Source organism: Coloeus monedula (genome assembly GCF_965178545.1).
Source record: "Coloeus monedula genome assembly, chromosome: Z".
Lineage (NCBI taxonomy): Eukaryota > Metazoa > Chordata > Aves > Passeriformes > Corvidae > Coloeus > Coloeus monedula.
The window spans coordinates 39,177,753-39,190,423 of record NC_138822.1 but is presented as its reverse complement, the minus strand read 5'-3'; the positions used below and the strand labels follow the sequence as shown (position 1 = coordinate 39,190,423).

Sequence of the window (12,671 nt, the reverse complement as noted above, 5' to 3'; positions counted from 1 at the left end):
CTTTCTTAGTGTGCAGTATTAATACTGTCCCTGCCCACTCAGTGGGGTCCCGTGTACCCCCACAGATGCACGAGTGGGTTCAGTGCTACAGTCGGTAGCAAAGAGTCGAGAAGGGCATTTGGGTCCGTTCCGCCAGGAGCATTCATTGCTGCTACACTATTGAAGGTTACAGAGGCAAATACAAACATGAGTCCAGAACTCACAGTTTTATCTGGGGGCTGGGGCAAAGGCGGGACTAGGGAACGGGGACCAATGGGGAAGCTCAGGGGGAGTGAGGAGGGGGTAGAGGCTGACAGCCAACCGGGGAATCCAAACTGGGATAGATTAACAGAACAGAGCAATGCATCCTGGGAGAAGCCTTTTTGGTCACCCTAACAAGAAGTGGTTCTTGTGTTACTTGGGACTTGTCTTACTGAAACTCTCTGTCCCTTGTGATGAATGTTCACCGGCCACCACAATTCCTCCTTTCTGTGTTAAACAAAAGGCCTCCCCCAAGGATCCCAACACCCAGTGTCCCAAAGAACCAAATATACAGAAGACAACAAAATGATGAGAAGCACCCACAGCCTAATGTACCAACAAGTCCTCAAATCTTTTAGAGGATTTTTCTCTATGGATGCTCTCACAGGCGAAGGTGAGGTTGAAGCAACACAGTTCTCTTTGGGCTGTGGCACAGTTCAGGCATTCACTGCTGGTGGTACCAGGAACATCCAGAGGATGGCAGGGTGATAGGTGTTGGGTGCTGGGCATCCTGGTGGTGAATGTGGGCACAGGCTCTGGCAGTTGCTTCTGTTGGGGTTTCAAACAAAGTTAAAATTTTGCCATTTCAAATGGGGGGTTCTTTCCCTTCCCCCCTCTTTTACTTTGGGGAAAAGGGAATAGTATAACTAAACAAAGGTATGGGAACATGTGGTTAGGGGATGAATAACAAGTAGTAAATAAAGAGAGGAGTGCAAGTTAACAGAAAACATGTCAATAGGAGTATTGCGGAGTGTGGTTGTGGGAAAGGCAAAGCAGAGGGTGGTGGTAGGGAAAATTAACTGTTGGGAAAGCAACAGAAGAGGTAAGATCTGGGGAGACACCAAGGGTGTCTTGACTTATCTATTCGAAGTCTTGTTTGCAGTTCTGGTTACAGGACGGTGAGTCTGTCTCTGGTGGACATCAGTGCTGTTTTGCATCGTCTCCGTTTCCAAGCAGTGGTTGTCTGCTCTTTTGACTGTACCCTGTTCATCTTGGTTGGTGTTGTGTCTACAGCAAAGGTGTTCGCTGGGCTGGTGCAGGGCTTGTTTTCCTCTGGCAGTTTCCAGGTATCACCTGTGACCTTTGGCTTCTTCACCGCAGTCTTTTGATCTTCACACTCAGCATCAGAATCTGATCTTCACACTCAGCATCAGAATCTGAGAATTCACTGTTCTGTTTCTTTGGCTGCTTTTCTGCTTGCTCTAGCTGCACGTGCAAGCTGGTCAGGTTGACTGCTTCCCTTACGATGTTTTTGCAGCTCTCTGGGAATAGTCTGAGTCCTACAGCCTGGCACCTGCTACCGCCCCCTCTTTCTGCTTCTCTTGCAGCACAGGAGTGTGGGCTGTGGCCAGGGCTGGGGCCGATGTGAAAGACACCACGTGGGCAGAGTTCTTGCAGCTGGGGGAGCCAAGCGGCAGTAGCTGCGACTAGGTAGCATCACGGCATTCGCATAGCAGCAGTGGAGCTGGCAGGGGTGTGCCAGGACAAAGTATCCCTTCAGGAAGTGGCTCCAGCTCGCTGCCACAGCAGGGGAGGCCAGGTCTACCTGGCCGAGAACAAGAATGACCCCCCCCGTTCAACCCCTGCACCACGTGGGCAGCACCAGGGTGGGCCATGGCAAGCAGCAGCACAGGCAGTGTGGCTGGCTTGAGCGTGCCCCTGCTTCGGCGGGGAGAGGCAGCCAGGCGTGAGCTGGCAGGGGGTTGCCGGCGGGCTTGGCGGCAGCAGCGACGGGGGAGAAAAGTCGCTTTGCCAGGGCTTTTCTTGAAGCTTCCGTGTGGTTGCTGAGGAAAGTCCAGCCTGGGGCTGTAGCTGCTGCTGGACTTTAGCTGTAGGGCGCTCTCGGACAGCAGCTCTAGCAGCTGTTCTTGGGCTCGGTGCTGGTGCCGCTCCACGGCTTTGTCTCGTGGGTTTTCAAGCTGTGGTAGGAACCTGTGGGGTCAGGGTGCCGGTGCAGTCCTACGGGCTTTGCAGGGGAGTCTTTGCTGCTTTGCTCACGGCTTCTACTGGGGCCCGAAGCCAGCTTGGCTGGGGCACAGAGCTGACACTTAGGGGCAGGCTGAGCCTGGTGGGAGCAGCTGGTCCGGCACAGGTCTTGGAGCAGGCAGGTGCGAACACTTCACAACCTCCCCTCACGAAGCAGGTATGGGCACTGCGTTTTTGCAGCAGGTTTTGCAGCACCTTGCTCTCTAGCACGCACACCTGCAAACTCACTATGGCTGTGCAGCAGAGGGAAGGAAGGCAGGGCAGCGCATGCAGAGGTGCTGCTGTCCCCAGGCGTCCTGGAGTCTCCCCAGCTGCTACCACCCCCACTCTCGGTCTTGGTCTCAAAGGAACGAGAGGTGGGTTGGTTCTCACGAGTAGGGCCACTGATGGAGGGGACAGGGACACAGGAGAGAGATGCAAGATCTGCAGCTGGGAGCGGATTCTCGGTGGAGGGAGAAGGGCCCGACGCAACACGTTATCGACGTGTGGGAGGGGCCAGGGATAGAAGAGGGACCACACGCGGTAACATAAGCGGGAGCAGGTGGGGGAGGGGGACCACGTGCGGGTGAAAAGCCCACCACTACCGCTGGGGCTTCCACGTGGCGTCCGCCATTTTGTTTGAGGGGAGTGGAGGCGGGAGAACTAAAAATAAAGGTAGCAGCTGGGATTGCGGGATCGATTCTGCTGCCACTGCGATCTTGGAGCAAATTTGAAGTAGAGGAAACCGGGGAAGTGGGTACAGGGAAGAGGTCTGGGAAGGAACGTGGAGTAGCCTGGCCATCACTACGCTGGGCAGGGATCAAAAGAAATCATGAGGAGGCCGGCAGATGATAGCAAACCTGTGCACTCTGGCAGAATCCACCTCCCAGTTTCTCTTGAAGCAGGGCAGAGGGATCAGGGATGCAGGGAGAGGGAAGCGGTAAAGGGTTTTTTAAAGTGCAGTTAGCATTTCTCAACCGTTTCACAAGACTATCAACAGCTTTTGCTAGCTTGTAAAGCAAATAACCTTCTCCCGACATAAACAACCATCACACAAAGTGTTTTAAATGCTCAACTAACCACTGCATAAATAACCACTGCACAAAATGTTTTAAACCTTCCCTGGTATAACGATAATTTTCCCGAACAAGGACTCTTAGAACTGGGAGAAAACTCCTCTCAGGAGATGAGAGAATTCTGCCCCATCTCCCTCTCTTCCCAGCCCTCGAGATAAAAAGCAATTAACAAAAAAGGATACAAAAGCGACTCATATTACCTTAGAGGGTCAAATAAAAGTCTCAAGATTAGTCCACCGACTTTAGACCAGTCTTCTCTTTCCCCAGAAGGTTGTCGGTCTCTGCTGCTGAGCCCCTGATAGAACTCAGAGGTTTCTTTGGGGCTGTGGTTGCTCAAATGAGACTTAAATCTAGGAACTAATGGAGACACTGTTGGGGATGGTCTGAGGCCATTCAGTTGAGGCGCTGTGGGGTCCCTGCCCAGCTCCATGGGGTTCCACATGCCCCCACAGATGCACGGGTGGGTTCAGTGCTACAGTCGGTAGCAAAGAGTCCAGAAGGGCATTTGGGTCCGTTCCGCCAGGAGCATTCATTGCTGCTACACTGTCAAAGGTTACAGAGGCAAATACAAACATGAGCCCAGAACTCACAGTTTTATCTGGGGGCTGGGGCAAAGGCGGGACTAGGGAACGAGGTCCAGTGGGGAAGCTCAGGGGGAGTGAGGAGGGGGTAGAGGCTGACAGCCAACCGGGGAATCCAAACTGGGATAGATTAACAGAACAGAGCAATGCATCCTGGGAGAAGCCTTTTTGGTCACCCTAACAAGAAGTGGTTCTTGTGTTACTTGGGACTTGTCTTACTGAAACTCTCTGTCCCTTGTGATGTATGTTCACCGGCCAACACACAGTATTTTCATTCTAGCAGTTGGAAGCAATGCACTGTTTGCCTTTTAGCCCCTGTCACGTGACATGATTCAATTTTTGTCTATCAGTAGTTCCTTGCTTCTTGTCCTTTTTGTAAGACTTCCAAGCTTAAACCAGAACTATGCAATCCATAAAAGGACCCAAATTTAATATGAAGACAAATTCTCTTACTCATTTTGTCTTTGCTTGCTCTGAACATTCTGTAACTTTTAGTTTTGTTATGTACACTGAATGTATACTGACTTTGGTTACATTGGGTCTTCTAGGCAATGCTACAATAATAAAAAAAGGAATTGCTGTTTTCTCTTTTTATTTGTTGCTCTTACACAACATGCCAGGTTGCCATTTTAGCACCAATGAATTCCTGCTTCCTAAGATACCCCAAGCTACTGTGTTTCTAGTTTGAAGGAGAGCATGGAAGTATTCCAGGTGTACACTTTCTTCTTTGGGATATGGAGAGATGCTAATCCTCATATCACAGTGCGAAGGACTGTAGTAATAAGAAACAGATTCTTTCTGCTAATGTATGATACAAATTGATACACCTTTTCACTGTCCTTATCCTGACAATTGAAAAGAGGTGTTCTGTGGGTGGCTGAGGTAATTGTGAACTGTAACTTGTGTGTTACCAGTCATTCTAACTAGGTTGAAATTTGCGTATAAATAATCAACAGTAAAAAGTTTGTCTAATATTTTGTTTCACTGCAGAAATCTGTCACTTCATTTAAGCAGTGCTTCCAGTAGCATCAGACATTCCTAGATACATCTCTAATTGGAAGAAGACACAAAACACGTTGCCAAGAGATAGGTGCAGACTGTTTTCTTAGTGTAACAGCTTTTCTGCAGTATAGTTCTTTCACCTTTTGATTTCCATTCAGGTTCTTCAGCAGCAGCATCGCTTTTCACACTGTCTTTGTTGGTCAGGTTCTGTCTAGAGCCATTGGGTTGTTCTTCACAGTTTTTTCCCTATTTTTTTACTGAAAGGAAAGAAAAAGCTTTTTTTTTTCCACCGGTCACATTTTAAAAGTGTTCCTCTAAGTGAACCTTAAAATTACTTGAAGAAGAAACTTTTCTTAGTAGGAATGTTTTAACTGGAGTCCTCCATCCAGTTCTGGGCTACTCAGTACAAATGGAGGAACATGAACATACTGGAAAGAGAGACTATGAAGGGCCATGAACATGAGGGACTGGAGCATTTATGCTGTGAGGAGAGGCTTAGAGAGCTGGGACTGCTCAGCCCTGGTGAACTTATGTGGAATCTCTGCAATTTATACAAATACGTGAAGCAAGGGTGCAAAGAGCCTGGGTCAGACCCTTTCTAGGGGCTTCTGGTGACAGGACCAGCGGCAAGGAGCATAAACTGAAACATAGGCCGTTTTCTCTGAATATAAGGAAGATTCTTTCTTTCTCCTATGAGGATCACCGAGTACTGCTACATGTTGCTCTGTGAGGCTATGGAGTCTTCATTCTTGAAGATACCTAGAAGTCTTCTGGACATGGTCCTGGTCAGCCAGCTGTGTGTTTCCCTGCTTGAGCAGGAAGATTGGATCAGTTTGAATTACAGAAAGAATGCAGTAATGCAGTAGATTATGCAAATTTTCTTCTGAATTTGCCCTTTAACTTTAGAAGGCTTTCCTTTTGGTAGTCTTCTCCTTCCACCTTGTGCTAGGTGTTACTAAAAACAAGTTTTACTTGGAGCAAGTCAAGCCCTTTAGTCAGCTTTTGTTCTTACTTGTGGGTAGTCCTTGTTGGTGCTATTGGAGTACATCTGCAAAAGGCTTTCTAGATGGGACATCTTGTAAAATAAAATAGGACACAGTAAGTGTTACTTAATCTGAAAAAAAGTTTCCAGTAAGGATGTACTTAGATTGTTTCTTTGAGGCATCTCTGAAAATGTCAGGTCATTCAATCATGCATCTTTCATGGCGTTTTTTTTTCAAAGCACTTCCTTTTGAGTTTAGTTCTTAAAGTATGATGTCACTGTTATGCCAAAGATTTTAGATGAGATGGAGCAACCTTCTGCTTTTCCAAGAAGAAAAAAATTGTAGTATGATAGTTGGTTTTTGGTTTGTTTTCAGTTGCTTTGGCTTGTGTGTTGAAATGAGCCTTCTCTTTTCAGTACTTCACTCAACAGCATACAATTCCCAGTGCTGAGACTTCAAAGGCATCTTATTTCATGTTCTTGTTAGTTCCCATGATGTTTGGCTGTTGCAGCTTTCCTGTTCACAAGGATGTTGCAATATTACCCTCTCCTCAAAGCTGGGGAAACACGTGCATATACTTTCAGCCCCTACTAATAAGGGAAAGATGCTTATCTACTTGGTGAGTCTCTGTGACTGTCATTTAACAGCTAAGGGTTTTTTTGAGGGGTAGGATTTCTGGATATTTTAGTCAGGGAAGGAGTGGATGTTTAAGTGTATAATGTCCTGGTTTCCCTTGGGATAGAGTTAGTTTTCTTAGCTGGTGCAGTGCTGTGTTTTGTATTTCATATGAGAATCCTTTTGATAACACTGTTTTAGTTTTTACTAAGTAGTGTTTCCCTTGGTTTAGAGTAAACATTCTTTAGCAACAACTAAAAAATCTGTGAGTTTTGAATTTGATTCTCATACTAAATACAAAATGCAGCACTGTACCAGCTATGAACAAGAGACTTACATCTATCTTAGCTGAAGCTGGGGTTGCTGGGGAGTTTATGGGGAAGCTGGTATTTGTTTTAAGGGTAGCAGAGTGCTTGAAATCAGCTTCTGAGGCTCCAGCATCTTTGCCTAAAAGGGATATAGTATAGGCAGCAAAACATTCACATCAGGGAATTTGGTGCAGTTTAGTCAGTTGCCATATGCTTTTTGTGGCTAGTTCTGGTAACAAGAAACAAAGACAAAAATAAAAGAGTTGGAGAAACGTGCTTCCCTTTAGCGACCTCTGCTCTTGCTTTGTTAGTCCCCAGTGTCCTCTCTGCACATTACAGTGTGTCCCCTGGGTAAGACAGTGGTGGTATAGGAGAAAGTCGGGTGTGAAGTAGTTACTTTGTTTTTGCTGTTCCTTGTTTCTTACGCAGCAGCTGCTGGTGTGGGCTCCTCCATGGCCTGCAGCCCAACCCTGGCGTGTACCTTCTGTCTGCCCTCTGCCAGTGCTTGGTGTTAAGGGAACTTCCATGTCTGACCATCCAGGAAACACTGTGACAGTCACAGTTGCCACCACCTGAGCTGGGTTCGAGGCCCTTTGCAGCGGACAGCTCCAGTGATCCTGTTGGGTGTACTGCTGACTCTCTGCACACAGCACACTCGCACAGTCAAACAAGGTTTCCTTACTGGCTTGACCCTGACTTTCTGTTAGCTGTCTCAGATAGCTGGATCCATAAAATAATTTAATCATGATGCTACCACAGAATAAGAGCTTGAGTGCTTCCTGGGAGGGAGCCTGGACAAAGGAAGCCCTGGACATTTATATCCTCGCAGTCCAAGGTTGGAAACTGTTGGGTCTTCCAATTGAGTACTTGGTCCCAGCTGTCTCTTGAGTGTCCACTCACCTGGCTGGCCACCATTCCCTTTTTATGCAAAGTTCAAGATCTCTTGCCTCTGGCTTCTGCCGCTCACAGCTCAATCTGCAATGATACCAGTTACCTTCACTAAATGTACTCCTCAATATGAGGCAGCTCCTCTAGGCTGGAGCTTGGCTTGGGCAATGGCTTGTGTGTCTCCTCTTTTAGTCTGTCCTTGACTCTGGCACCTCTTTTGCCTCAGAACATCTTGTGCCCTCTGCAGGCATCTTGTTCTGTGCATGACCCCCATCTCTCCGTCCTCTCTCCCCCTTCTCCCATTGCTATTTGGGTGAAGGCACCATCTATTCCCAGGTGAGGTGGGATGTTGAGGGCCTGTTCAGCCCTTGCCAATCACCTCCCCAGGACCAAATGGGCAGTGTGCTCAGGGCAGTGGTGGACTTGGTTCCACCCATGTCACTGGCACCTGCCCATGAGCAGAGGGATGAGTGTAGGCAGTGAGGGATCTTGAAAGTGAAGGCAAGTAGTTGCTTATGGAAACTTGAGAGGAAAGGTAACGTAACTGATGAGTAAATATGCCATTTTCCCAATAATGTTTTAAAGTAGAATAATGTATTACGGCCTGCTAATGCATTGCACTATTCAGTTCATAGGTGAATGGACACATTTCTTTGGCTGCGGTCTTGGTGGTGAATGCATCTTAAGATATTCCTTGATGATATTAAAGGGGCAGACTTGTCAGCTCTTTGTATAGAGGCATTCGCTTGCAATTTTTTTTCCTCTTTTTTTGTCCTTTTACTGGCCATATGTCCCAGTCTGGGAGTGTGCCCTGAGCCTGTCATGGAGGTGGGGAGACTCGAATACACCAGGACCAAGATTAAGAGACAAGGTCAAATGTTGGTGATCAAAATAGTAATTCACTTTTATTCACTGTCAAAGAAGAGAGTGAGGAAGAAAATAGAAAAGTAGGGAAAAGTGGAGAATTACAAAAAATGAGAAAGGTAGTCACCACCAAGTATCTGCAGCATCCTGTGAAGATACTTCTCTCCTCTGTTGGTGGGTAGAGCTCTGCTGGAACTTGCTGCCCTCTCATTTCTATCTTGGCTGAGTGGCATTTTGTGGCACTGACTCAGCAGTTTCACTGTAGTGTGGGAGCCATGAGAATGGCATGTGCATCAAGGTTCACGACATTCCTGGGATATACCCCAGTTCCTGGTGGTGCTGCTGCCGTGGATGGCCATGGCCCTATGTAGCACCACGTGTTCAGTTGCGGAGAGTTCTGGCACCTGGGTGTCTCAGTTTGCACTGTCTGCAGTTTAGGCTCAAGAAGCTGCAATCTTCTTTTGCTTTGTAAATGCCACTGTTGCCTCCAGTGGACCCAAGCAGTGCCAAAATGGGTTGTTTGCTAGCAGTTCTCCACTGCATTTTTTATCTTAGTAAGGCCTTCTGAGAGCCAGATTTTCTGTTATATTGCCAAAACTGTAATGTTCTGAGAGCAGTATTTATACTTCACAGATGTTGCTTGTAACTGCTAGTAAGGGAGTTGGAAGGGCAGAAAGGAGCTTGTAGGTTGGGCTGAAACCCAAACCCACTTCCCCAGTGGGGGAAAAGTGTCAGGGGAGTTCTGCCAGCTTTATTTGCAGGAGCTAGTATATAAGAGGGAGAAAGCCATACACAATGTAATGGAAGCAAAAAGAGTAATTTAGGCTTTATCTCTATGTTTTTAACTTCTAGTTCACTAATTACCTTACTGTAATCCTTTTTCTGCTTACATTTGCAGGAACAAGTAGTTGAATCACTTAGGATTGATAGTGTATTTTAAAATACACTTCTTTATAGTAGCATCAGAAGTTATATTTGACCAAAACAGGTTTTTTTTCTTATCTTTCAGATATGTTAAGATATATTATTCAAAAGAAAAGACTTATATTGCAGTATTGATAATGCAGAAGTTAGTTGTTACAGCACTAGAGTTTTAAAGTTTAATAATACAGAAATTGCAAGTTAAATTGAAAACTGGAAAGTAATGAAATAAAATGAAATAAGATGTATTTAATATTCTAGTCCTTCTAATAAGGAATTCCTTGACATGATGCTTTCTTCAGTAATGTATGTGGGAGATTACACCTCAGGTGAGGAGGGGATTTAGATCTCATTTTTGATGTTTTTTTTAATTGAAGCCCCATCCAGCCGTTAACACTCCTATCAATGAGACTGTTGAAGAAAGCAGTCAGGAGCCTGCTGAGGGGAGTGAAGAAAAAGCAGGAGCCAAAAGAAAAAAGTATTCTGTCCCAAAAGTAAGTGATTGAATTTCTGCTTTGTTCTGCCAGAAACATTTTCAAGTCAAAACTATATTGCCAAGTCTTTACTTAAATACTTTAACAGTGGTTTACTGTTGTAACTGCCTGTGCTTGCTTCCTTTCAGATATACTTACAGTAATACTTCTGTCCTTCTGTTTTCCTTATATGGTGCTCTATATGTTTTTTGAAAATTAATTTCTTTACCAGCCTGCATTTCTGTATCATAATACACTTAAACTAAATTCATACAGTACTTCCTAGGCAGGAGAAGTTGGAAATGATCACCAAGAATTAGTTAAACTTACCCCTTTCTGTTTTTGAAGACTTTTTCATATGATAGACAGGTATGACTGTAATTTTCAATTATGACCATTCATATTGAAAAGCGGAACAGAGCATTAGGGTCTGTCATGGGTGAAAGGGTACTTGAGTGTGTGTGTCAGAACAGATTTATAAGAATTGGCTTGAATTAGATCATATCCTTAATGAACAACTTAGGATATAGAGAATTTAATAGCTGTATCAATTCAACTCTTGAGCCAGAAATCAGTATGCAATAGATTTAACAGACAGAGTTTAGCTTCTTTGCTTTGTAAATGTGTACATGCCTGTACTAGTTTGAAAACAAACTAGTGGGAGACACCAAGTCAGAATAACAATTTAATAGGGAAATAAAAGGAGGGGGAAAGAAAAACAAAAAAACAATAAAAGCAGATAACACTGGGTTAAACTGACAGAGTTAGGATACAACCTGGCACCCTGTTAGTCAGGGTGGTGGTGGTGGTCTGGTAGAATGGTGGCTGCAGTCCTCCCGAAGTGGCAATCCTGTAGAAAAAAGAAGGGTCTGCTCCTCCTCAGAAGGTCCAGTGGTGACTGTGTAGCTCCTGTCCTCTGGAAATCCAGTGGAAAGGTCCCCTCTCTGGTGTTCAGCCTCAGCTTATATCCACGCTGGGATGCTTGGTTCCTCCCTCTGGGTGGAGCATCTCACAATGGGGTAATGAGTCATGAGGCCAAGTGTTGATTAGGCTCATTAACAGAAGATGGTCCAGAGGGAGTTATCTCTGAGTCATGCGGCAGGACAATGATGGGCCATTAACAGCAAGACAGTCTGGGGGGAGGAGGCAAGGAAACACTGCCCCACCTGATTTCAACGGCTGATGGGGATGGTAATAGAATACACTGCAACCCAGGACAATGCCTTAGAAGCCTTCCAAAACAAGATTGTGTTTTCTTTAAACACACTGCATTTATCCTAAAAAAAAAGTCATTTCAGTCTGAAGCACCTTTGTTTCAATTTGCTGGAGCAGTACATAGTTTATACTGTAAGAGGTGAAGCTTCATAGCTTACTGTACATTTAATGATTTAATAGTACGCTGCTTTGAACTTTTGTCTTTTCTTGAATGTTATGTTAATATGGGGATATTTTTCATATGGCACGGAAGAGATACTGTATATTGTCAACTCTTCTCAGTGGTTTTAAGAATAGAATTCTAAAACGACAAAAATTGTCATGCAGGTGGGATTGATACATTTATGATATCTCATTGTCGTCACTAATTTCTGGAAATTACTACTCAACAGGATGGGCAGTGCCCTTAAATTAAATGTCAGACTCTTTTGAATAGACTTGCCTTTATTCTTAACCTCTGTTTCCATTTTGATGATTTGCCAAGATTTAATGTAGTTTCTCTGCAAGTGTTGCAAGTTGTTCTTCAGTATTGTTTCACAATTGTAACTGAAGAATTTGCAAATGTGTCAAATACATAGCACCTGTTCCTTATCTGGGGTTAGTTTTAACTGCGTTGGCAAAACCAAAACTAGTATTTTAAAGGTTTAAAAAACCCCAACAAAACAGGGAAAAGTACATGAATTACAATCTCACAAATGGTAGAACAACTTAACTTGTGGTTTGTTTACTATATGTCCTGGTTTTTGCTAGGATAGGGTTGGTTTTCTTCTTAGTAGCTGGTGCAGTGCTGTGTTTTGGGTTTGGTATGAGAATAATGTTGATAACACACTGATGTTTTAGCTTTGGCCAAGTAGTTTTTACCCTACACCAAGGACCTGTCAGTTTCCCATGGTTTTTCAGTGAGCAGGTGCACAAGAACCTGTGAGGAAGCACAGCCACGGCAGGTATCCTTAACTGGCACTAAATTTGTGCTGGTTTGGTCAAATTTAGAAATATATCCTCTGAGAGAAGGCAGGCTATAACCATTCCTCCCCCACCAGGTTCGGGAAAAAGAAATTTTCCTCAAAGGAAAGTGAAAGAGATAAAAACTATTTATTTAACAAACACACAGGAAAAGGATAATAATGCTAAATAATAAAACCCCTCACTATGCTGAGAGAAACCTGGGAAAATTTCAGAGTCCTTCCACAGATCTCTCTCTCTCTCCCTCTTTGGAGCTGGGTCGGCGTGGTGGGCCCCCCTCCAGGGCCAAGGCCTCAGTGGAAAATCCTCCCAATGTATCCTGATGTTGAAACCGTCCAGCAGAGAGAACAAGAAAAAAAAATGAAGTCCCAGGAAAACAAAAGTTCAACTTTCCAAAGGAAAAAGAGCTGAGGCAAAAAACTGCAGAAAGCTGGCTGGAAAGAAAAGCAAGCCGAGTGCTTCCCTTCCCTCCCACTCTTCTCATGCAGAATCACAGAATGGGTCAGGCTGGAAGGACCACAGTGGGTCATCTAGCTCAACTTTCTGTTCAGTCATCCCAGAGCACACAGCACAGGAT

At 45.0% G+C, this 12,671-nt stretch overlaps 1 protein-coding gene across 4 annotated transcripts in view; it reads left to right on the top strand.

The window, feature by feature from the left end:
• PSIP1 (PC4 and SRSF1 interacting protein 1) overlaps positions 1–12,671 on the top strand; it is a 38,347-nt gene that overhangs the window by 6,355 nt on the left and 19,321 nt on the right. For all 4 annotated transcript variants that reach the window (XM_082301367.1, XM_082301364.1, XM_082301365.1 and 1 more), the window contains exon 5: positions 9,821–9,937. In XM_082301367.1, coding sequence (XP_082157493.1) covers positions 9,821–9,937 — 117 coding nt within the window. The remainder of the gene's footprint in view (positions 1–9,820; positions 9,938–12,671) is intronic.